Genomic DNA, 23,939 nt, shown 5'->3' with positions numbered 1-23,939 from the left:
TTTTAAACTCATGAACCAAATACTCCCTAAAGAAGACTAACAGAAAATAATATCAACAATAATACTATAACATATTTACTCAGTAATAGAAATAGTAGTAAATAGAATCAGAGAAAAAACAGCAGTAATATATCTATGTATAGATATATACCAACTATGTTTGGCATCGGATAGCAACATAATCCTTTTTCTTGAAGTCTACTCTCTTTCCACTAGTCTACTCCCCGGCCCACTTTCTTAAATAAAGACTCGGAAGCACGCCCATCCCACCACTGTCACCTCCAACGCCCCCCGATCTCTGGAAGGGAAGAGGTCAGAGGAGGAAGAGATCTATGGCGATTCCAGTCGAAGAAGCCATTGCAGCTCTTTCAACCTTCTCCTTGGAGGTATTTCGAGATCCCAGCTTCGTTACTTCTCTACTTCATTGCTTACAAAATGCCCTACTCCGTTTTCGGTGCCCTTTCATTTCTTTTCCATTTTTATCCTGGGGATTATTCACATTGTTGTTAATGTTTCGTTGTAATTTTTTTTTTCGGTTTCCCTTCGTCGCCTTCTTCTGTTCTCTCCACCAACAAATTAGGGGACATATAATCTAAAAATTCTTCTTTTTATTTTTTCCCTCTATCTCCCCTCATGTTTCTCTTTTTAGTTTTCACCTTAGCCTTGTGTATAGCTCAACACAATTTGGTGACGATGACCCTCCTGAACTTCATCATACCACCACTCTTTCACACTTGGAGGGTCTCCTTAAGATGCACCGAGTTCACTACTTGATAGACGGTTCTCAATTAGACTCCCATTTTATTGTTCAGAGAATTACAACGACAGTAAAGGAAATATGTCACGGTTGGCTATTTTTGGCCTAGGGAAAATTAGTCTCCACTCTCCAGTGCTTCTAACTTGAATAATCTATAATTACTCTTCAATTTTGCAACATTTTAATTCTGAAGTGCACAAATTTTCAGCACATGCTGCTTTCAGATTAGAACTTAGAATTGTACTAATGAAATCGTGATTTTCACAGGATGAGCAGCCTGAAGTACAAGGACTAGCTATTCTTATATCTACTGAAAGATGCGCCACTAATAGTCCTATTGGTACAAAAGTCTTCTTTTTAACTTGTTATCTATAGTAGTGAAATATTATCCATCATATTGTCTGACAACTGAACATAATATAAGGCCTGTGTATTCTATTGTAATTTCTAATGGCTTTAGGATTTTTTACCCACTACTTGTGTGATTTTGTAAGTATTTGAAAGTGCATATGTCCTGGTGATTTGATACTTCAAGTTAAATCTTGGATAACGTATTATTGTATTTAGAAATAGGAAAGCAACTTATGGATTTATAAGTTGAATGTTAAGTAAAATTTAACTAAGGCCATTAGACTAGGTGATGCCATGACTAAGTTATTTATTTCTATTATCAAACAGTGCTTCTCAAGTTGGATCATCAATATCTGCATTGCTTAGTTTGTTTCCTAACAACATATATCAGGTTGTTGGAAGAGACTTGGTAAAAATGTCAACAACTTATTCATTGGAAAAGGTATATTAGTGGTGAGCATGGGTTTGGGTTAGATTTAAAAAGAAGCTCAACCCAACTTGGCTGGGTTCGGGCATAATAAAATCCCTGAACTCAGACCCAAACTCAAAATTGTTTTTTTGGGGTTTGGTTACCTTTCCAAATTGTTTCGGATTATTTCAGGTTTTAGTCTTTTCTAGGTTTCAGCATGGTGATTACAATCTTATCTCCTAGATAACTTTTTGAATATTTGAATGTTAAATCAGTTGCTAGATCACACTCTAGGAATGAGGTGAACACAGTTGCTTCCTTTTGGTATGACATGATCTTCAATGTTTTGGGAGTTATAGGATCACCATTATTTTTGATTACCTTTTTTTTAATCTCTGATGCAAGCTTATAAGTTTGTCAAAACCTACCTTACATTGCCATTTATAGAAATATTGGATACTGGACTACTCTATCAGGACTAGTAATTCTTTTAAAACTAAACAAAGTCACTACATCTATCACTGAGACATAAGTTGAGGGTGAGACTTTTCTGCATCTTCATCAGCATGGGCTATTGTTGTTCAAATAGTTGAACAAATATTGTCAAATGAGAGCCATTATATGAATAGAAAGATGATGTTAAATTTAACTAAAACGAGGAGGGCCTAAGCTGTATGGATGCTTACTAGTGATTGAAGCAACAAAAACTTCACCCATCCTACATGCTGCGCTTTCACCAAGAATCAACAAGAAGGAAGAACTACAGAGTAGCAAAACCACCAGGAATGAGTTAGTTCTTAGCCTCTGGGAATGCGTGTTAGGTGTTTGGAAGTTGAATAGACATGGTGAATTGGGCACTAGGAGTTGATATTACTACTCAAGTCAGGTCTCTCACAAGCTCGGTGCCTGGTGTCAAGGAATCATGAGTAGGGAGAGTGACTCCATCAACTGAGATGACAAGTTGGGTCTTATTTTTTGGGAGCATGGTGTCAGAAAGGACTGTAAGGAGATTCGGAAGTAGAATAGATATGATTAATGAGTAAGTGAATGAAAAACAAGTAGAAAATCATGAGCTGAATATTTATGAGTAATGCATGTAGTTATTAGATATTTAGATTTAGGATGAATGAACTAAAAAAATAGACATGAATTAATTATTTATGACTGTAACATAACTTTATAGTCTATAGGTTAATTAAGTGGTTTGGGTTGGGTTTTTGAAAGCGCAACCTTAACCTAAGACACAACATATTTAAGGTCAGGTATATTAAAGGTTTTTTGCCCACTTCTGAGGTATATGGTATGCTAATCTTCTTGGACATAATGACATCATGAATCAAGTGTTAGTAACCTTAATGTGTTTGGTGTGTTAATAAAGTGAGAACTCAGAAGTGTTCCAAACTTAGATTATTAGTTTTCCTATCACATTTGTTCTTATCTAACCTATGGTGTGAGAACTCTTGCCTATTTAACACTATATCCAAGTTCTCATGGAGATGTAGCGGCCTTTGCTGAGACGTTACAGTCGGACCCTGTAACGCGAACTCTTGCATATTTATCACTACACCCGAGTTCTGGAGATGTAGCGGTCCTTGCCGAGACATTACAGTTGGACCCTGCAACGCGTTTCTTCCGGGGAACAACCTAGCATTAACACAATAGTTTAATGGATTCATGGAGATGTAGCGGTCCTTGCTGAGACGTTGAATAACCAACTTGATAAAAATATTCAAGCTCATAAATAAATTGTAACAAATATATGAGAACAAATGCTATATAATATGATGTAATTATACATATAAATTTGAATATCAATAAACACATAAATTCGAACAACTTTGGTAATTTCATTCGGTCCTAGTTTTGTATCTCCTTCCCTTTGCATTTGAAGAGTAAAGGTGGGGGCAATTGATAATGCGTATGTCGTGTTACGATTAAAATTCAATTTGCCTAATCCCTCTACACTAATATAGTATAGGGAATGGTCTGGATCGTCTTTCTCAAGGAATGTAGCCAGCAAATGATAATCTTACGATCAATTTATTTGTATATGGGGTTTGGGTTTAGGGTTTTGATGTTGTAAATGGGGGGTTTGTTAAAAAATGAAAAGCATCCTAATCTAACCTCACCTAGCTAAACTATGATTGTAAGGAATTAAATAAAACATAAAGTAAAGCATCCCTAATCTAATCATAACGAGAATATAATGAAAAACATTCAACAAAACAAGACAAAATAGGAATTAAACAAAGTAAAATGAATTAACTAAAGTAGCAAAAGTGTAAGGGGCATTAAGAGAAACACATTGCAAGCACAAGAAACTAAGTTCAGCTAAGCTAAAGATAGAGCTCTCCCTCCAATCAGGGTGGATGATGTGGATCGAGCTAGGAATCCCTAAGCTCGTGGTGGAGTTGCTCTCTGATCTTGAAACCCTAATCCTCATGGACAAATGATGGATGGATGCGGGCAGGAGCTAGGAACCCCTAAACTTCTGTGGACAAAGGTGGAGGAGATGAGGATGGAATCCCTCTTTCGTCCCTTCTCTTCGATGAATGGTAGCTCTCCGATGAGGAAGGGAACTCCCTTTCCTCCTCTTGAGGTCGATGAAGGTGTGGCCAACAGTGAGATGGAGATGACGATGGGAACTCCTCTTTCGCCTCTTCTTCTCGATGGATGGAGGGAGATGGCCGTCGGAGATGGAGATGGAATCTCTCCCAACTGAGTGAGGGTGCGGTGAGATCCTAATGGAGGTGGAGAAGCTTTGGTGAGGAGATGTTTAGTTCTATGGATGGGTAGCTATGTGAGATGGGGTTGTGGACTTCTCCCAAGGATGAATCGTATTTCCAAGTGTGAACTAAACTCTCCATTGAACCAAGCTTCATTTGAGCCAATCTCAATTGAACCGAATCTCATTCAATTTTGAACCAACTCTCTTTTAACCCTAGCCTTGGGCTAAGATTGGTCGACTCGACTCAAGTCCATGGCTCATCTTGATCTCTCACGAAACCATATTCAAATTTTAGATATAATGTCATAAATATAGGAAAAATTTACATCAAAGCTCGACTTGTAAAAGATGATATGAAAAATGATTTAAGCATACAATAGGATTAAAACATTATATATAAGAGCCAAAATAATACGTCAAAATCGTTGTTATCATTAAGTACATATAGCCATGCACTTAGTGAATAATGATAAAAGAAAGACCGTGTACGATATAACATGTTTAAATGAAAGGATCAACTTATACCTCATTTTAGCAAATAAATGCACTCATTATATATCATCTCATATTGTGCTCTCGATTGCATAACATGTGCACTGAAGACGACTAATATTGTACTCAAGTATGTTGGCCCACTAATATATTTGCATAAGGTTGGTGTCATGACTTAGAAGCTCGTGTGATTCATATTTATTCTCCTTATACTCATTCACCACTTAAATTTCTCAGGTCCAACTCTTCATGTTCTTTAGTTTCTCCTTGCTCTTCTTTTTTTTTTTTTGTAGAATTTTAATAAATTTATTTTCTTAACTCATTATTCAGAGGATTTCCCTAGGCGATCTGATGATTTGAGAGGTTTCTTGTTTAGACTATGTTACTGTCATTTGTTAGTGTAGCATCTCATTTTCACTTAGAGCCATTATGGTATCAATACAGGTCCTCATATGAGGTATCAATATATGTCCTCATGGATTATCATATAACAGTACGAAGCTACTCAAAACTAATCCTAGGAAGGAGTACTTGGTTAGTCTTTGAAACTACCCAAAACTAATTTTTGGAAGGAGAACTTCGTTAGACTTTAAACATATAGACTTAAGGACCCAATTACCTCAATAAATGACAAAAGAGTGTTGCCTTACTTCTTTTGGGACTATGAGATGCTGGAAATGACAAGGGTGCTAGAAGAAGTCATCGAGGGTGTGAGGGGTTGATGGGAAGGGGTGCTTAGGGTGGAAGGTGCGTCAAAGAGAGGAGGTGAAGGGGTCAACACACCTTGTAAATGGAGGGAGGTGGGCAGTTAGGGTTATAAAAAGAGTTTCTCCTTTATTATATAGAGATAACCCAAGTTTTACAATTGAGCAAAACCTATATTTAAATCTGGTTTCTCCTTTCTTATATAGAGATAACCCAAGATTTACAATGGAATCAAATCTATATTTAAATTTGCATTCATCTTGGTTGAGTCAAAGACATTCTAATCAAGTTTGTTTTAAACATGATTTTAACCATGTCTGTTTTACAATCAAATTATTCTTTATTCAGAATTTGATTATGACTCGTCTCAAAGGGGCTTCTTAATTGAATTACATAAGGAAAAACTCAATTAATATAACTAAATAGTCTCAATTAACTCAATTAATTAATTTATTTATCATAGGAAAGAGAAGAAAGTTGGCAGCTATAACAAGGTTATTGGGGATGGGTGGCGATGACTTATTGTTGTCTAGGGGATGGAGTGGTTTGGGAAATTCAACTTTAGTGGATGATGCAGTCATAGAGAGGTAGTGAAATGGTTGAATCTTGAGAGGAGTAGAGAGGAGAAAAAGTTGGTGCGATTAGCCAAGGGTTTAATTTTCATTTTATTGCTTTAATTTTTACAGCAATTTACCAAAGGGCGCACCTAGGTTTCTAAATTGACCAAATGACGTATGCTACATTGGTATTTATCAAAGGACGCACTTCTTGTTCTACCTCTTGGCAAATCTAACTTTTTATGTTGTTTTTCTTTTCTCTACCATTTTCCTCTATCTTCTCCTTCTCCTATGCATGTAGCTTCTCTTATTTTTCCTCTCCTTTGTGTTTTTTTTTGCATGCGTGCATAATGTAGGCTTGATATGTATCAGGCCTACGACATTTAAGGTTTAGTTATATTTTTATAACATTTTAATACATTTGGAGAAACCAAAATAAATGAATAGCATATTTGAACTCCTTATAATCTTGGAAATCCACAGGAACTGAAATAGGTGCAATCCGAGCTCTCTAAGTTCATTAGTGAGTTTTGGTCAAAACCCACTGATGGACTTAGAGACCTCAGATTGCATCCATTTCAGTTCTTGTGGATTTCTGAGATTGCAAGGAGTTCAAATATGTTATCCATTATTTATTTTGGCTTTTCGGAGATGTTAAAATGTAATAAGGAAGCATTGGTAAAGATCTTCAAATTGAGCCTGATATGATTCCATAGCATGGAAATTTTTGGTGATTTTTTTTATTACATTTTAACACCTCCAAGAAGCCAAAATAAACAATGGATAGTATATTTGAACTCTTTGCAATCCCAAAAATCCACAGAAATTGAAATGAATGCAATTTGAGATCTCTAGGTCCATCAATGGATTTTGACCGAACTTCGATTACACTAATTTCAGTTTTTATGGATTTCTGGGGTTACAAGGAGTTCAAATATGCTATCCATTATTTATTTTGACTTCTCAGAGGTGTTAACGTGTAATAAAAAGAATCGTAAAAAATCTGCACATTAGGCCTGATTCATATCAAGCCTAACGTAAAGATTTTTTATAATTGACCTCTCAAATTGTAAAGAGGTCGACTCAGTGATGGTGAGTTGCAAGTTTAATTTTTTATAACCGATCTCTCAAATCTAACATAGCAATAAAAATGAACCATCTATTCCATTCTATGAATCAAACTAAAGAAAACACATATTATTTGTTCCATCTACATTTGAGAGTAACTAAGTCATGAATCGTCTGTACCATTACCTGCCACCCATGCATCATCAGTGAAGTCCCTAAAGCAACTATGAGGCAACAGTCACAAAATCCGATAAATATTAACAGATTGTAAAACATACAATGGTGGGGTACAACTTGAGGCAACCATGATGAAATGATCCATTCCATGTCACTCGAGTTTGACCAATCACAACCAATAATAATTTATAGAAATATGAAATTTTCATACTATATATGCAACCTGATCTTAATAAACAATTGCCCCTTAATAAGTTGGAAATGTGCCATCAACATCTTGTGCCGAAGATTGAAGCCCCCCAACAATGTCCTTGGCAAGAGGAAAACCATTTTTGTTGAGGAAGTGAACCTCTGGGAATCATTGCCTCTACTACAAACTAAATACAAGCCAACACATTTGGCAGAATCTTGCCCCACTTTCTTCAGAATTGAATCTATTGCAGGAAGCTTATCTTCCAGAGTGGAAAGGGGTATGTTAATTGACTTGGGAATAGCTGTAATTTTGAAGTGATGTTCTGGCCTTACATCCACCAATACTTGCGGCTCACCATTGTTAACAATTTCATTATACTCTTTACTACTGATCCATGAAGGCTCATGAATTAGGCGCAGTGTGTTGCTTGCCTGTAGGAAAAACAATTATACTAGAAATATTGATCCCTTCCCAACCATGTTGTCATATTGTCATGTGTCTTAGAGTAATTAAAACTTTTCATGAACTCATTCAACAAAATTCACCATTGTATTAATTCTCGTTAAGAAAATTTAGAATTTTTCCTCTTTCCCTAGTAACCTTCTAAAAATAAAAAAAAAAATTTAGTCTTTGCCACATGAAATGGAGGGAAATACTTTTGTTTTAAATATATCTTAGAGGTCAGTTATAAAAAATTGACTTGGAACTCATCAACACTATGCCGACCTCTTCACGATTTGAGAGGTTTGTTATAAAAAATTTCCACGTTGGGTCTGATATGTATCATATAGTTGGGCTCGAAATGATTAAATATCAGGCCCAACATAGAAATTTTTAGCGATTCTTTCTTATTATATTTTAACACATCCGAGAGAAATAATATCAGACCCAAGGTAGAGATTTTTGGCGATTATTTTTTATTATATTTTATGTCTCCGAGAAGTCAAAATAAATAATGGACAACATATTTGAACTCCTTGTAACAAAAAAAAATCCACACAAACTGAAATTGGTGCAATTTGAGATCCCTAGATCCATTAGTGGATTTTGATCGAAACCTACTAATGGACTTAGAGAGCTCTGATTGTATCTATTTTAGTTCCCGTGGATTTTCAAGATTATAAGGAGTTTAAATATGCTATTCATCGTTTATTTTGACTTCTCTAAAAAGAAGGCAACCCAGTGCACGAAGCTCCCGCTATGCGGGGTCTCGGGGAAGGATCCATTGTACGCAGCCTTATCTTGCTTTTTGCAAAAGGTTGTTTCCAGGATTCGAACCCGTGACCTTTTGGCCACGATTATAAGGAGTTTAAATATGCTATTCATCGTTTATTTTGGCTTCTCTAAAAAGAAGGCAACCCAGTGCACGAAGCTCCCGCCATGCGGGGTCTCGGGGAAGGATCTATTGTACGCAGCCTTATCTTGCTTTTTGCAAAAGGTTGTTTCCAGGATTCGAACCCATGACCTTTTGGTCACATGGCAACAACTTTACCGTTGCGCCAAGGCTCCCTTTCTTTATTTTGGCTTCTCCAGATGTATTAAAATGTTATCACAAAATTCAACTAATCCTTAAATGTCATGGGCCCGATATGATTTGCATATCAAGCCTATGTTATGCATGCATGCATTAAAAAAAAGGAGGAAAGAGAGAGGAGGGGAAAAATAAGAGAAGCGACATGCATAGGAGAGAGAAGAGAAGAAAGAGAAGAGACGGAGAAATGGTAGAGAAAAAAAATGACAGAAAAAGTTAGATTTGTTAGAAGGGTAGAATGGGAAGTGCATTTAAAAATGTGCGTCTTTTGGTAAATACCAAAGTAGCATACGCCTTTTGGTCAATTTAGAAATCTAGGTACGCCCTTTGGTAAATTGCCATAATTTTTATTTAAACCCGCCGGTGCCCGTCTCAAGCCTAGATGAAAAAGGGTGAGGGTTGCGTTAGGTTGCCGGCCAACATTGAATTTAGGCAAATGTTCAATAGTGAATTGTTGTTTTAATTTTTATTTATGTGGATATGCAAGTATGGGGTTGGGATTGAGCATTCGTTTAATTCTTTCAATTTAGATCTTTGCAAGCAACTTCTCTACTTACATGTTTTTCATTTTAGTGGTTAAAATGCCACAATGGCATTATCAAGATTAAAATTTTGGGCAACCTTAAGATGCTATTTTGATCATAGATCTTCTTTAGGATATGGAGGGGCATCAAATACTAGGCCTATGCCTTATTATTGTTTATGCTTCCTATTTTCTTTAGTCACTTAGATATAAACTCCTATTTATATAATGTAGAATTTGGTGATGTTGCTGCATACCGTCTCTCTCTTGCAGAAGATACGAAGGCTGTTAACCAATTGGTATGATATCTTTATTGTTACTGAAGTGCATAAGATGATTATTTTCTTCATAGCTATTACCAGTAGTGTTTGTTTATCAACACTTTCTCTTTTACCCTTATTACTGAATTGAACTGATTGTGGCCAACCAGTAGTGTTTGTTTATCTACATTTTCTCTTTTACCCTTATTACTGAATTGAACTTATTGTGGCCAGTTTTTTTTTTGCCTTTTACTAGTTCATCATTTTATGTCTATGCTTGGCTTCCTTGAAATTAATACCCTGCTAAATACTCTTGATTTATATGACGGCTACACTTTTCATGAGTATTGTATCTTCATGAAGAAATTAAGAATAAAAGAGAAATTTTTAAAGTTAATATGGGCAAAGTCAATGCTCAGATTCTCACTAATGTCATGTGATCCCCTAGATAGGCATTGACAAGTTAACTATCTCATGCCTATAGTATCCAGAAGTCACATGGTCTTTGGGTAGGCATTCATGGTGCAAAGCATCACATGCCCAGTAATATCCTTAAAAGTCATGATCTTCGGTTAGGTAATGCAAACAAGGAAAATAATCAATTTAATTTTCAAATTGTTCTTTTGATTTGATTGGCAACTGTTCTTTTTTGAGTATCATATACCTTAGTATCTTTTAATTTGTAAGGAGTTCAATGTATATCTTTTAATTTAGTTACAGTTCAATTGAGTTATAATCTTTCTTAATTTTGACATGTATTTCCTAGTTTGTTTAAGTTGATTTTTTATAATTGTAGTATTGATTCAATGGATTGATTATTGTTCAAGTAATAAAAAAATTCCATTTTGTCAATGTTATAGATCTCTCTTCTCTTTGAGATAGTTATCTTGTATGCCATTAGCTTTATCCCAATTCTCTATATGAAAAGAGATGTACTTGATAATGCTCGGGGGCTGGTATATTAGTAGCCAAGTCAATGACACTCCCATAGATCATTTAGGGATTGGGATTTACTATCTAATTTTAGGAAGTACTTGAGGTTAGTTGGCAAATTGAACGAGTAGACAATTGGTAGAGCTGACATCTCATTTGGTACGAGTGTAATTGGTCATTCCTTAGGCTTTACGTCGTGATCTTTAGGAGATAACTCTTTATGATACATCCATAAAGCTTCTCATATTGTAACTATGGCCATTTTCAAATTATAGGTTACATGGATGCAAATTTGATAGGTTTTCCTTTAGGTGATCCATATTAGTCCACTACCTTCTTCTAGGGATATCATTATAATTTAGGAGGGAAGATGCCAATTGTAGTGGCTAGGAGTAGTGCAAAAGAAAAATACAAGGCCATAATGCTATATGTGAACTTAGCTAGCTTAAACTATTGAAAATTTACTTGAGTAATTCTTCCATTGAGTAACTGTATTATATTGTTATAATTAGATTTTTATTGAAATTACTTTAAATCCAATATTTGTTTAAAGTATAAAACATATAAAAGAAGGGAAGCTTTGGTGCAATGGTAAAATTGCTGCCGTGTGACCTAGAGGTCACATGTTCGAGTCTCAAGACTGTGTACAATAGGCTCTTCTCGGAGACCCGCATTGATGGGAGCTTTATGCACCGAGCTATCCTTTTCTGTAAAACATCTAAAAATTGTGTCACTTGTATGGTTCAAGTACATTATCAATTCATTTATCAGGTTCATGAGCAATTATTAAATTTGTTAATAAGTCGTTGAAAAATTCGAGAATGAAATTTGTTTGTGATATTTTAAGTTTTATAATTTTTTCAATCAACTTAAGCGGAAACATTGAAGACGTCCTTGTAAATATTATGGGTGGAAATATCCCGTTTTATGTGTTGTGGGTTGACACGAATGAAACATTTCATTCTATTTGTTGATTGATGTGGAATGGGCTGAGACAAGACGAGAATTTTCTTCTATGCCGTTTAATCATCTTATGAACCTCATTTGCGAGCGAGAGAACTAGAAAAATTTCTCCTCTTGGATGACTTGAAGCAACTCTGCTCAACTTGTGAACATCTTCATGCAAGTGAAGGGGCTTCTTCCAACTCTACAAGTGGTTTCTGTTAATTGAGGAAGAAGCCACACTATAGCTTTGCTAGGTCTGTGGAGCTTCCTCTTCTTTTTTTTTTTTCCTTTTCTTCTTCTTCATGTTCTTTCTGCTTTCACACTAATTCACCACTGGTACCATGTGTCAAGACTTTGACAATGTGTAAATACTTCTACATGTTACTAAAATGATCTTGTTTCTTTCGAGTTGAATTTTAATTTTAAATTTTGGTCAATATATAGGGATCTCTAAGTAGATAGACAATTGCATATGTATAGGGTTAAGGTTCAAAATCTTGAGTCGTATCGAAGTTTCAGTCTTTGACTTGAATGATATTATTTCAGTATTATGCTGATGTTTTGATGCATTGTGTCAGTAATGCATTACAGTTGAAGAGGGGATGAAACATTGTTTGTGCCAAGCATAGTTTTAAATTTTATACCATGTAGAGTGAAACAGTTGAAATATATCATTCCTATAAATTATCAAAACTCAAAACCATACAACACACACAATGTCTCCTTTCTTTGCTTCATCTCCTTCTTCAACCTCCAGTCTGTCACTGACATTATACATCGGAGCATCAACACGATATTGGAACAATATCTTTCGGGGTACAGATCGAAACTACGACATAACTCAAGATTTTGAGTAGTATCGAGTTTCGATGATTTACCAAAATGATACATTTCGACTGTTTCGTCCGGCACGGTACGAGATTTCAAACAATGTATAGGGTATTAACCAAAGGGTATGAAATCCTAATATTTTTCCCTACCTAAAAATCATCATTTGATCATATAAGTCTTCTACATTGGAAAGAGTGCACACATATAAATTTTATATTTCTAAATTATCTAAATTTTTGTATAAGTTGTCATCTAATCCAATCATAACATTTATTAAAGTTGAAAGTCTTGCACTACTTGTCACGCATCAAGGCTTAATTCTTACCCAAAGACACCCTATTTGGTGATGGTGTGATAAAAAGGAATCAAGAGCCAACCAATCATGTAGTAACTCAAAATAATTAAGAAATTTAAGAAACTTTATGTATTTTATATTAATATTTTTTTTTACAAGTACAATGAAAAACTGTACAGATAAAATATTATATGAACAAAACATGAATATAACAAAACAAAAATCAAACTAAGAATTAGCAGATTGATATCTCTAAGCAACTTTATGATATGAAACTGATTATGGTATCAAAAAGGTGCATTTACTTGCAAAATTAGAGGCTAAGTAAAAAGAGACAATAAATACAAATTTGTTACGTGAGTAATTAGAAAAAATGTCATGTGTATACATGAATTTAATATTATTTAAGTGGTCAAGAAATCAAGTTTAAATTTTATATACAAAAACAATAACAAATTTTATATATAACAACAATGAAGCCTTTATTCCATTAAATGGGGTCGACTATATAAATTTTTTTATACTATTGGACTTATCCGCTACTCTATCCTTATCTATATTTAAATAAATTTTATTCTATTTTATCGTAGCTATCTAAGCCTTCTTTGATCTTTCTCTTCCTCAATTATTGTGCATATTTATCATGGTCTCACAATGCTGTGTCTCTTGGAGTTTTTTTTTTAAATAGGTGCAATTCTAATTTTTTTTTTTTAATGTTTTTATTTTTTATCCTTTCTATCCTTATATGTCTGTGCATTCACCTTAATACTCTTATTTCTGCGATTCTCATCTTTTGTTCGTATGTTTGATTTATAATATGGTTTAAAATCTCGACCCATGTCGAAGTTTCAGTCCTGGACTAGAATCCGGTGCTTGTTTCATAGCATGACTTAAAATCTCGACCCATGCCGAAGTTTCAGTCCTGGACTAGAATCCGGTGCTTGTTTCATAGCATGGTTTAAAATCTCGACCCATGCTGAAGTTTCAGTCCCTGACTAGAATACGGTTTGCTGATATAGTTTTAGTGTTTTTAAATATAAAATACATTAATTTAAAATAAAAAATTTAATCTAAATATTAAAAAAACATAAAATAAAAAAATTAACTTTTTTAAAAAGAAAAATACGAGATCGAGTCCTATATTAAATTTTTAAAAGATAAATAAAATAAAATAATAAATAAATAAATAAATAATATGATATAAAATTAGTTTAGGTTATCCTATTTATAGTTAGAAGTTGATTGAAATTATTAATTTAAAGTTTTAATTTTAATCTAAGTTCGTAATTACTCTATAAATAGTTCTAATCGTGGTTTTGTAAAACTTTCCTTTAAATGTTAAATGTACCTTACAATCACAAATGACAATTGAAACCCTCTTTCATTTCAACCCTCCTAGTTATGCCCTATATAAAACATCTTTTATCAACTCCTCTATCCTTTTGTAAAAAAGATCTTACATACTTATAATTTTCAATTATTGGTAATTCGTCATTTCCTATTTATTAAACTTAATTTTATATATTCCATCTTTGCTAAGCTTAAAACCTTTTACTAGTAGTATTTCCTACTACAATTCGAGCGTAACAATTATTTTGTCTTATTAACTAAATAATATCATTTACAAATAAAATGTACAATGGTAATATATCTTGGATGTGTTTAGTGATTTCATCCATGATTAGTATAAAATAATCTAGACTTAGAGCAGATCCTATATAACGCTATCTCTATATAAGAGATACTTTCATTAATCAGTTTAGAGTCTTTACTATTATTATTACATCCTTATACATATGCTTAATTATTTCAATATATACTACGTTAATACCTTTCTTTTCTAGAATTCTCAATATAATTTTTCTAGAAACTCCCTTATAAGCTTTTACTTAGTCAATAAATACCAGGTGTAGGTCTTGCTTGCTTCTGTTGAAGATGTATAACTTCTATTGTCGACCTTAAGTGTGAATCAAAATTGATTTATGATCTCATTGATCTCTTTAATTTTTTCTATTTTCTTTTTCAAAGTTTTATATATGATTTATTAATTTAATACCCCTATAATTTATAAAATTTTGTATGTTTTTTTTTAAAAATTTATATAAAGGGATTAGAATATTTTTCCTCCTGTAATTAGGCATTTTTTTTAATATTGGTTGAATAATTTCATAAGTCATTTAATACCCTACTTTATTGGAAATTCCATACCTTTATTAGAATATCATCTTGGAATATCATATGGTCCAACTCTTTTCATTTTGCATCTCATTTAAAAGGCTATTCTACTTCTGAAATTTGAATTCTCGAATAAAAATTTAAATTTCTATATTTCTTTAACTGACTTAAATTTCTTTGAAATAACCTCTTGCAAAAGGTAAGACTGTGTACAATAGACCCTTCCCCACGACCCGTTCGTGCACTAAGTTACCATTTATTTCTCTAACTTACTTAAATTTCCTAAGTTAAGTTGATCAATCTAAACCTTCATTTAAAAGTTGATCAAAATACCTTTTCTACCTTATTTTTATTTCCTTATCAGTCATCATTCATTAGCACTTTGTTAGATTCATCTTTAATGCATCCTATTTTGATAAAATCTCTTATTTTTTTCCTCTCTTTTGCTATTCTATAGATATCCCTTTCTCCTTCTTTTGTATCAAGCTATCGATACAAGTGTTCAAAAGATTAATTTTTTATTTTTTCTCGCTATTGTATACTTTTTAAAGTATTCTTCGTTCTTACTCGTGTCTAGTGACGCCACTTTCTTCGGTGATTCCTTATTCTATTATCAAGATTTTTTATTTGGTGGTAGCCCTCATGACTTAGTGAATATGTTCTTGGCTACAATTTTTAAATTTGATGTCATATATCCTATATCGTATTTGAGTCACTATATATTTCTCCTAATACTTATGTTTCTATCCTCTTCTTAAAATGACTTTGTTTCTCATCCTTTAACGTCCATTACTTGATTCTAAGAGCTATGCACATTTTTCTTTTACTAATACTATACTATACTTGAGGCACATATCTAACATCGCTAACTAATTAAGTTTTCTCCAAGAATGACTTAACAATCTTTATAAATTTTTCTATCCCCTATTCTTGAATATAATAAAGTGAATATGTGACTTTATACTCACTTTTGGACGCAATAAGGTATTCTTTTCGTTTCTTGAAAAATGTATTAACTATTATAAGTTTATATGCTATCACAAAATCCAATATAACTTTTCCTTTTTCATTTCGTGTTCAAAACCATAGCCTATACACCCTATTATATTTATCATTTTTTACTTTATGTACTCATTTAGATCTTCTCCTATTAAATCATCTCATTTGTTGGAACTTTTTTACTACCCCATCCAAGTCTTTCTAAACTTATATTTGATGTCTTCACTTAGTCCTATTTGAGATGCATATGTGCTAATTACATTATTAGCTTCTTTTGCTACCATTATCTTAAAAAATATAATCTTGCTTGCATTCTTAATTACTTTTGCTACTTTGTCTCTTAACCAACTATCTATGATAATTCATACTCAATTTTTTATTTTACTCTTTCATGTATATCATAATTTAAACTTAAATTCTCTATCATCTTTATCTTCTCTTCTACTCATTTTGTTTTTTATAAATAAAAAATATTATTTTTTCTTAATTATCTCATCTACTATCTCCATTGCTTTGCCAATAATGTTCCTTTATTTCATATTTCAAATATAAGGCAGTCAATATTCCTATAATGTTTATTGGTATCCAACCTAGGTGTGAAAATTCTTATATATTTAGCACTACACTTAAGTTCTCATCAAGATATAGTGGTCCTAGTCAAGGTGTTGTCGGACCTTGTAATGCATTCCTTTTAAAGAATAACTTATCTTTGCGTGATAGTTTAATGAATCTATACATAACATTTGTCTATATTAACCTAACACAATTCTCTTCCTTTATCCTAGCTTGGGACCGATTACGGTGGAGTTTATTTGCAATGGGCGAAGTTAAGTCCAAATTTTATATTACAACTTAAATTTTTTCTTTGAGTTCTTTAGTTTATACATATATAAAGTTATATAAATATACTTATAATAGTTATTTTTTTTTTTCATTTCGGTTGTTTACTAATGTTGAGAGTTGTTACTATTACTCTAAATTATCTTATTTTATCACTAATTGCAATAATTTTAATTATCGTTATTTATATGTCATGTATAATGACATAAGTCTAGTAAATCATCTATAATTAAATTAATAAGATGCAAATCACTGGAGTCGACATCCTCAAAGAGTGTTAGTGTAATAACATCATCTCATGTATGCTAAGAGCCTTCATGGTATATAATAATATAATGCCTTTGCGTAAATATTACTTATTGCGGGCAACTCTTAGCTACCATATCCTGTTGTAGGTAGGCAGGTACTCATCCCCTCGGGACGAACAGTTAGTTAGTGCATGGGGTGTTACCACCATGGGGTCAGGGGTTGATTCCTAGTTAGTATCTAGGTTTCTGTTCTCCCCTATGCATTAGTCATTGCTCGGGTTAGTAGTCACTCATGATTTATCTCCCTTCACATGACTTGGGGACGGACTATGAGGGACGTATAGGGTGAACGTTATCATCTTTTTCCACCGAGTAGTCATGTACTCTTGTATAATGCTATGTCCAAAATTTTTATTTTTAGTATCTATTTGCTTCCTATAATATTTTTATTATTTAGTCTTAATTGATTTTACCATAATTATTCTAAATCAACCCTTTAGCATAAATTATATTAATTTAATTATATATCATTGTAGGGTTTGTAGATAAGAGCTATACAATATAAAAATACAAGTATTAGGTCATCAAATATCATGGAGGGTCCCACATGAAACCTATTCACAAAAAATATCAATTATTTATTCTCCGCGATTTAATTATTTTAAAACCTATTTCACTATTTTTAAATACTATTTTACTCCCCCTTTTCTAAAGTAGTTATACAAGCGTATATAATCTAATTTTATTTATTTATTCATATACAAGGAAATAGATATGAAAGTTAAAGATGGATTTTAGCCACTTTCATGTACAGCAAAAATCGTCGGGCGTCTGTAATCAATGTCCTCTACTCAAATCTGTATTTACAATACAATTTGAAGATAACTTAAAACTCAAAATAAATATCCAATAATGATGATAACATGAAAACATAGAATTTATTAAAATTTAAAGTGGTTTGAAACTCCGCTCATGACGACTGGTCATGGCCGGTCCCAAACCTGAATAAAGGAGGGGGGTTGCGTTAAGTTGTCAGCCAGCGTTAAAACTATGACAAATATGATGGATCAATTAAACTATTGTGCTAATGCTAGGTTGTTTCCTAGAAGAAACGTGTTGCAGGGTCTGATTGTAACGTCTCGGCAAGGACCGCTACATCTTCGGAACTCGGGTGCAGTGCTAAATATGCAAGAGTTTGCGTTATAAGTCTGACTGTAACGTCTCAGCAAAGACCGCTACATCTCCATGAGAACTTGAGTGTAGTGTTAAATAAGCAAGAGTTCTCACATCATAGGTTGGATAAGAACAAATATGATAGGAAAACTAATAATTTAAGATTTGGAACATGGAACATAGGAACTCTCATTGGTAGTAAGAGAAGAATTAGTATTTTGTATACAAGAGACAAAATGTGTAGAGTGAAAGGCAAAGATGATAGAACTGAAGTGGTTAAAGTAACGGAAAGAGTAAAGTAAGAAATGAGTGAGTATTATAGAATGATAGTTAAAAATGAAGTTGTAAGTAGTTAGAAAAGGGGATAATTATAACTTAAGATAATAGTAATGAAGAAACGTAACATAATAAGATATACGCTACAAGTAGGATTAGATGATGGCTACCAAATTAAGGTTTTGGATGACTTAGATGAACTACAAAATATTCAACCAAATGAAATGATTTTAATAGGAGGTGATCTAAATAGTACGTGGAGTGAAAACGATGAATATGAGACGTGGGGTTATGGTTAAACGAGAAATGAGAAAAGTATATTAGATTTTGCGATAGCATATGACCTTATATTAGCTAATATATTTTTTAAGAAAAGAGAAGAACACTTAGTCACATTCAAAAGTGGAATTAATAAATCGCAAATTGACTTTCTTATGGTTATGAAGAAGGATAGAAAGATTTGTAAAGATTGCAAAGTCATCTCTTAAATCTTTCATTCATACTCAGTTTCATACAAAAGATTTGGGGGTGCTAAAGTATTTCTTGGGAGTTGGAAGTTATGAGGAGTAAAAAAAGTATATTTCTATCTCAGAGAAAATATGTACTCAACTTATTAACCGAGACGGGAAAATTGGGGGCGAAGCCTTGTAGTACTCCAATGACTTAGAATATGCATCTCATAGGAGATGGGGAACTATTGAAACATCCTGAGAGATATCGAAGGTTAGTTGGGAAGTTAAATTACCTTACCATAACTTGTCCAGATATTGCATATTCAGTCAGTGTTGTCAGTTAGTTTATGTCATCTCCAACCATTCATCATTGGGTAGCATTAGAACAAATTTTGTGTTACTGGAAGAGAGCACTCGGAAGGGGTATTGTATATAAAAATCATGGACACACTCATATTAAATGTTTTTCAGATGCAGATTGAGCAGGTTCTACAATGGATAGAGTCAGAATACAAGGTTATGACACAGTCTGTGTGTGATATAATATGGATATATCAACTCTTGACTGAAGTTAGACTTAAAATTTCAGTGCCAGCTAAACTGTGGTGTGATAATCAAGCTGCTCTTCATATTGCATCCAATCCTGTATTTCATGAGCGAACTAAACACGTTGAAATCGATTGTTATTTCGTTCGTGAGAAAATTCAACAAAATTTGATTTCTACGGGAGTAGGATTGTGAAGACTGGAGAACAACTCGGGGACATTTTTACAAAAGCTTTAAATGGAGTTCGGGTTGATTATCTTTGTAACAAGTTGGGAATGATTAATATCTATGTTCCAACTTGAGGGGGAGTATTATCTCTCTCTCTCTCTCCATCTATATATATATATATATATAAGTTATCATATTTGTATATATTAGTTACTATATCTGTATATTAATTACCATATTATTGGTAATTAATTAGTTAATATATATATGGGCCAATTAGGCTAATTGTAATTAGCCTAATTATAATTTCCTAAAATAGATCCTAGTTTGTATATAAATATGTCTCTCTCTTCAATAAAGGAATGTAGTATTCTTTTTATCCCAAACTACAGTTAGCAACAATACAATAAGATAAAATTTATTTAAGTATAGATGATGATATAGAAAAGATAGAGCTCAATGACATAAAATGATCCATATAGTTGATCCCACCTAGTGGGATAAGGCTTGGTTGTTATTGTTGTATCATTTTTATACATGAAACATTGGCGGTATTTAATGCTACCAATAGTTGAAGACCTATTAAGTCAAATCATTTCACGTAGCTTTGCCTATTTAATAATATGAGCATCGATCAACCTTTCCTAACATCCTAATATTTTTGGATTATGCCATCATATCAAAACTTAGTACAGAATATATATCTTCTAGTAATCTTGATAATTTGACTATAGTTTGATTTTACTTTTAAAATTTCAGCTCTCAGAAAATTGGCAATGCACAAGCCTTAAATTGTAAAATTTCCAATGGTTTTAAAGTTCTTATAGTAGCTACAATTGTAGGACTTTGTCCATGACATACAATATTTGGATTTTTTCTCTAAAAGTTGATAAATCATTTAGCATCTTCTAACTAGTTTTGCAGATTGGTACTATACCTTATGATTTTTCCTCTATCTGATGTTAATGTATATTTGCTGGTCTTTTCTCATTTGAATTAGGATTTGTGATGTCCTTTTATTTTATTATGCAATCTTGGATAATTTTGCAGAATACCTTGATCCATGAAGGGAGGGAGATGGCATCTTTGCTTTATACATACCGTAGCTGTGTTAAAGCTCTTCCTCAGGTTTGAGCTCGTATAAAATTCTTTTCTGCTGTTTGCTTTGATTACTAGCGTTCCTTGGATGGGTTAATAGCTATGCTATTCTTTGGAAATGAATTTTCAAGAATGAAACTCGATGTTTTTAACCAAATTAGCCACATTTCTAAATCTGTAATTACGAGTTGAAATCTGTTTCCCATTGAATATTCCTAACTTTCTAGCATACTAAGGCTAGGTTTGCTTTTCCAGAGCACATTTGAGGGCCAAAGTATTTAAGGGAGTTAATTAAGGTGTTTTGGTTGACCCATATTCAAAGTAACTCAAAGAACTACTTTCTCAAAGCTACTTTTCCATTGTAACTGGGAGAGTGCTTCCGAAAGCTGCTTGCTCAAGTAGTTTTTACTTTTTAGATACTTCAACAAATCAATATAAATAGATAAATAATTAAAATATCTAATTGTTGATATTGTTAAAAATATTAATTTAAATTCACCATGTATTGTAACATAATATATATTTTAAAATTAATGTTTAGACCATATTTTATCAGATAAGTATAATCGGAGCAGACTCCCAGACCAATATATATGAAGTTGTACACTTCTGAAAATCCTCTCAATGTCTAGCTGCCCCTCACCAAAGAAACTAGAGTTTCTAGCTCGCCATATATGATAAATAATAGATGACAAGGTTAGATGATGAGCCTTTGTCAACATCTACTCCCATGGGAGTGTTTACCAAAGACTCAACGCTCTTCGATTGGTGGACATCTCCAGTGTCATAAGCAGCCAATCTCTAATCCTCCATAATCTAGCAATAGGGGGACATCCAAAGAATAGATGCTCTTGCACCTGTCTACAGAAAATGCATTATCGATCCTCCAAGTAATCTTGTCTGTCCCTAGTGGGAAGACACCTCCTTGCCGCATCCAAAAGATAACCACATGACTAGGCTGTAAGTATATCTTCCGTACTATTAGGGCCATGGCTTATTAGGACTAGGATACCTAAGGAAGTAATATGCCCAAACCATCCCCAACCTAAGTAAACCAGTTTGTTAACCTTTGTTAAGAGTCGATAATATAAGATCCCGTATTTGTAATAGTTGCTTGATGGGAATCTAAGTAGGCTGCCTTCCATGATATTTAATAGCATAAGAGTAAATTATTGAAATAATAATTTAAATAATTAAATAATATAATCACAATTAATTTAGTGATCATGATAGATTAAGATAATAAAGTAATATAAATATATTAAAAATAATTAGTCTATTGAATAAACAACATATGTTAAAATCTTAAAATTTATATTGAAAATGAATATTTTTAACAAATGATCTTGCTAAAAATAGACATAAATACTTAGTACTGACCAACAACTTAGAATTTTAATACGATAAAATGAATATGATGATTAAATAATAAATCAATCACAGATATTTATATTTCAATCTAGTTATAACACAAATATTATATTATATGTCATAATGATAAAAAGAACAAAAACATGAGATGCCAATATATCATTTATTTTAAGTTTTGATTGTTTTGCTTAAATTAATAAGTGCTTGCCAGACATATACCAAATACTATAGTTTGTAAAATTGCTTTATAAAGAAATTTTGATATTTTGATTACCAACCACTGAGAACACTAAATCATTTCCCACAATGTACTTTAGCACAAAGCTTATTCTTTAAATGCATTTTTGAAATGTAAATGCAATACAAAACCCGTCCAAAACTACTCAAAATAAGTGTTTGTATAAACGTGCGAATAAATAATTACACACCATGGCAGTGTCTGTGATCTAAAGGATCAAGTCTACCGATGTAATGGTCTACAAGTTTGATGTAAAATATGAAAATACTTTAGTACTATAGTTATATCTAACTAGCTAGTTTAAGAAAACAAGGTATATATCAGTATTGGGTTATTGTGAAATCATGTACAAAAAGTTCATGTAGTGTAGACCATAATGATCAAATTTATGAGTACTGAGATAAAGTGATGTGATCATACGTGAGCTATTATTTGGTCTAGTGCTGATAGATAATTAGTTGTGAAAATGGAGATGTTATGGACATGTTTGAAGAGCATGTTTGAATGCACAAATATTATGATATAACAAATTGAACAAATAAAAAACAATGGTTTGGACTTCTATTTTCTTCTTGCAAGACGATAAAGAGGGACTAAAAGAAATCAAAGAAATTGAAAAGGATATAAGTTTTGACAAAACTCGATTGCAGGAAAAAGATTTTCCTAGTCAATAAAAAATGGGGCTTAACAATGTAAATGTTTTTTTTTTCCTCACTTATGCTCATCTTGATATTTGATATGCTGAATTATGAGATTAGATTTTACTTGAAATTCTCTGAATTGCCTTCACATAATCAATTATATATACAAATATGACATCAGTTTTCTGTTTGGAACTTTTGATTCTTTTCCCACTTGTTTAAAATGGGACATCTCCTGTCTCATCTATAACCCATACTGAATTTCTCTGTTTTAGTATCAACATTATTATTTTTTCCCAAATTAAAAAGTGTGGTCTGTGCAGCTGCCTGACTCTATGAAGCACAATCAAGCGGATTTATATCTCGAGACCTATCAAGTTCTTGACTTGGAGATGAGCCGCCTTCGTGAAATTCAGAGATGGCAAGCATCTACTGCTTCCAAAGTATTTGCTCTCTACTTTCATGCTCATCACATGCGCCTTCTTTTCCAGACTATACCATTTTAATTATCTAAGTGTGCAATTCATCAGTCTTCAAGTTCAGCTTGCCTATCTCGATAGCAGTAATGTCTTTGTAGTCACCTGCATGTCCTTATCATGCTTGTGTCTCAGTGCATCTTGGTGATGCAGCACCTGGCTGTGGAAGAAAGAGATGAACATGAAGCAGTGGTCTTCCTCAATGAAATTTATTGAGAGAAAATATTATTGATTCAAAGATAAATTACAAGAGGGAGTAGAGGCCTTTTTAAAGACTCAAATCTAACTGAAATTGAAAAATAAAATCAAACGGATAAGAAATATCCACTTATCTAAAATTATTCAACAACTTAGACAATAAATTGTTTATGATTTGAAAATATAAAATCTTACCAAACTAGAAAAATTATCCAAATACCTAAGAATTCTTTCTCCTAATTTGGAGACTACCAATTACCTCTAAAAATTTAAAATTATATTTTA

The 23,939-nt window shown here is 32.8% G+C and overlaps 1 protein-coding gene across 1 annotated transcript; it reads left to right on the top strand.

Moving 5' to 3' along the window:
• The first annotated feature begins 229 nt into the window (after positions 1–229).
• Positions 230–23,486, top strand: LOC121994768 (protein PIR-like). Its single transcript, XM_042548695.1, has 5 exons — positions 230–386; positions 1,025–1,097; positions 9,726–9,790; positions 20,683–20,760; positions 23,304–23,486. The coding sequence occupies exons 1-5, from the start codon at positions 333–335 to the stop codon at positions 23,484–23,486; spliced, it is 453 nt and encodes a 150-aa protein (XP_042404629.1). The 5' UTR covers positions 230–332.
• The last annotated feature ends 453 nt before the right edge of the window (positions 23,487–23,939 follow it).

This window comes from Zingiber officinale, chromosome 6A (genome assembly GCF_018446385.1).
Source record: "Zingiber officinale cultivar Zhangliang chromosome 6A, Zo_v1.1, whole genome shotgun sequence".
Classification (NCBI taxonomy): domain Eukaryota; kingdom Viridiplantae; phylum Streptophyta; class Magnoliopsida; order Zingiberales; family Zingiberaceae; genus Zingiber; species Zingiber officinale.
This window is presented reverse-complemented; position numbering and strand designations above follow the sequence as displayed.

Excerpts from the sequence above, each read along its gene's own strand:
- LOC121994768 (XM_042548695.1), top strand. The coding sequence starts at position 333 with ATGGCGATTCCAGTCGAAGAAGCCATTGCAGCTCTTTCAACCTTCTCC. Across the intron at positions 387-1,024 it reads TTTCAACCTTCTCCTTGGAG|GATGAGCAGCCTGAAGTACA; the intron begins GTATTTCGAGAT and ends TGATTTTCACAG. Across the intron at positions 20,761-23,303 it reads GTGTTAAAGCTCTTCCTCAG|CTGCCTGACTCTATGAAGCA; the intron begins GTTTGAGCTCGT and ends TGGTCTGTGCAG.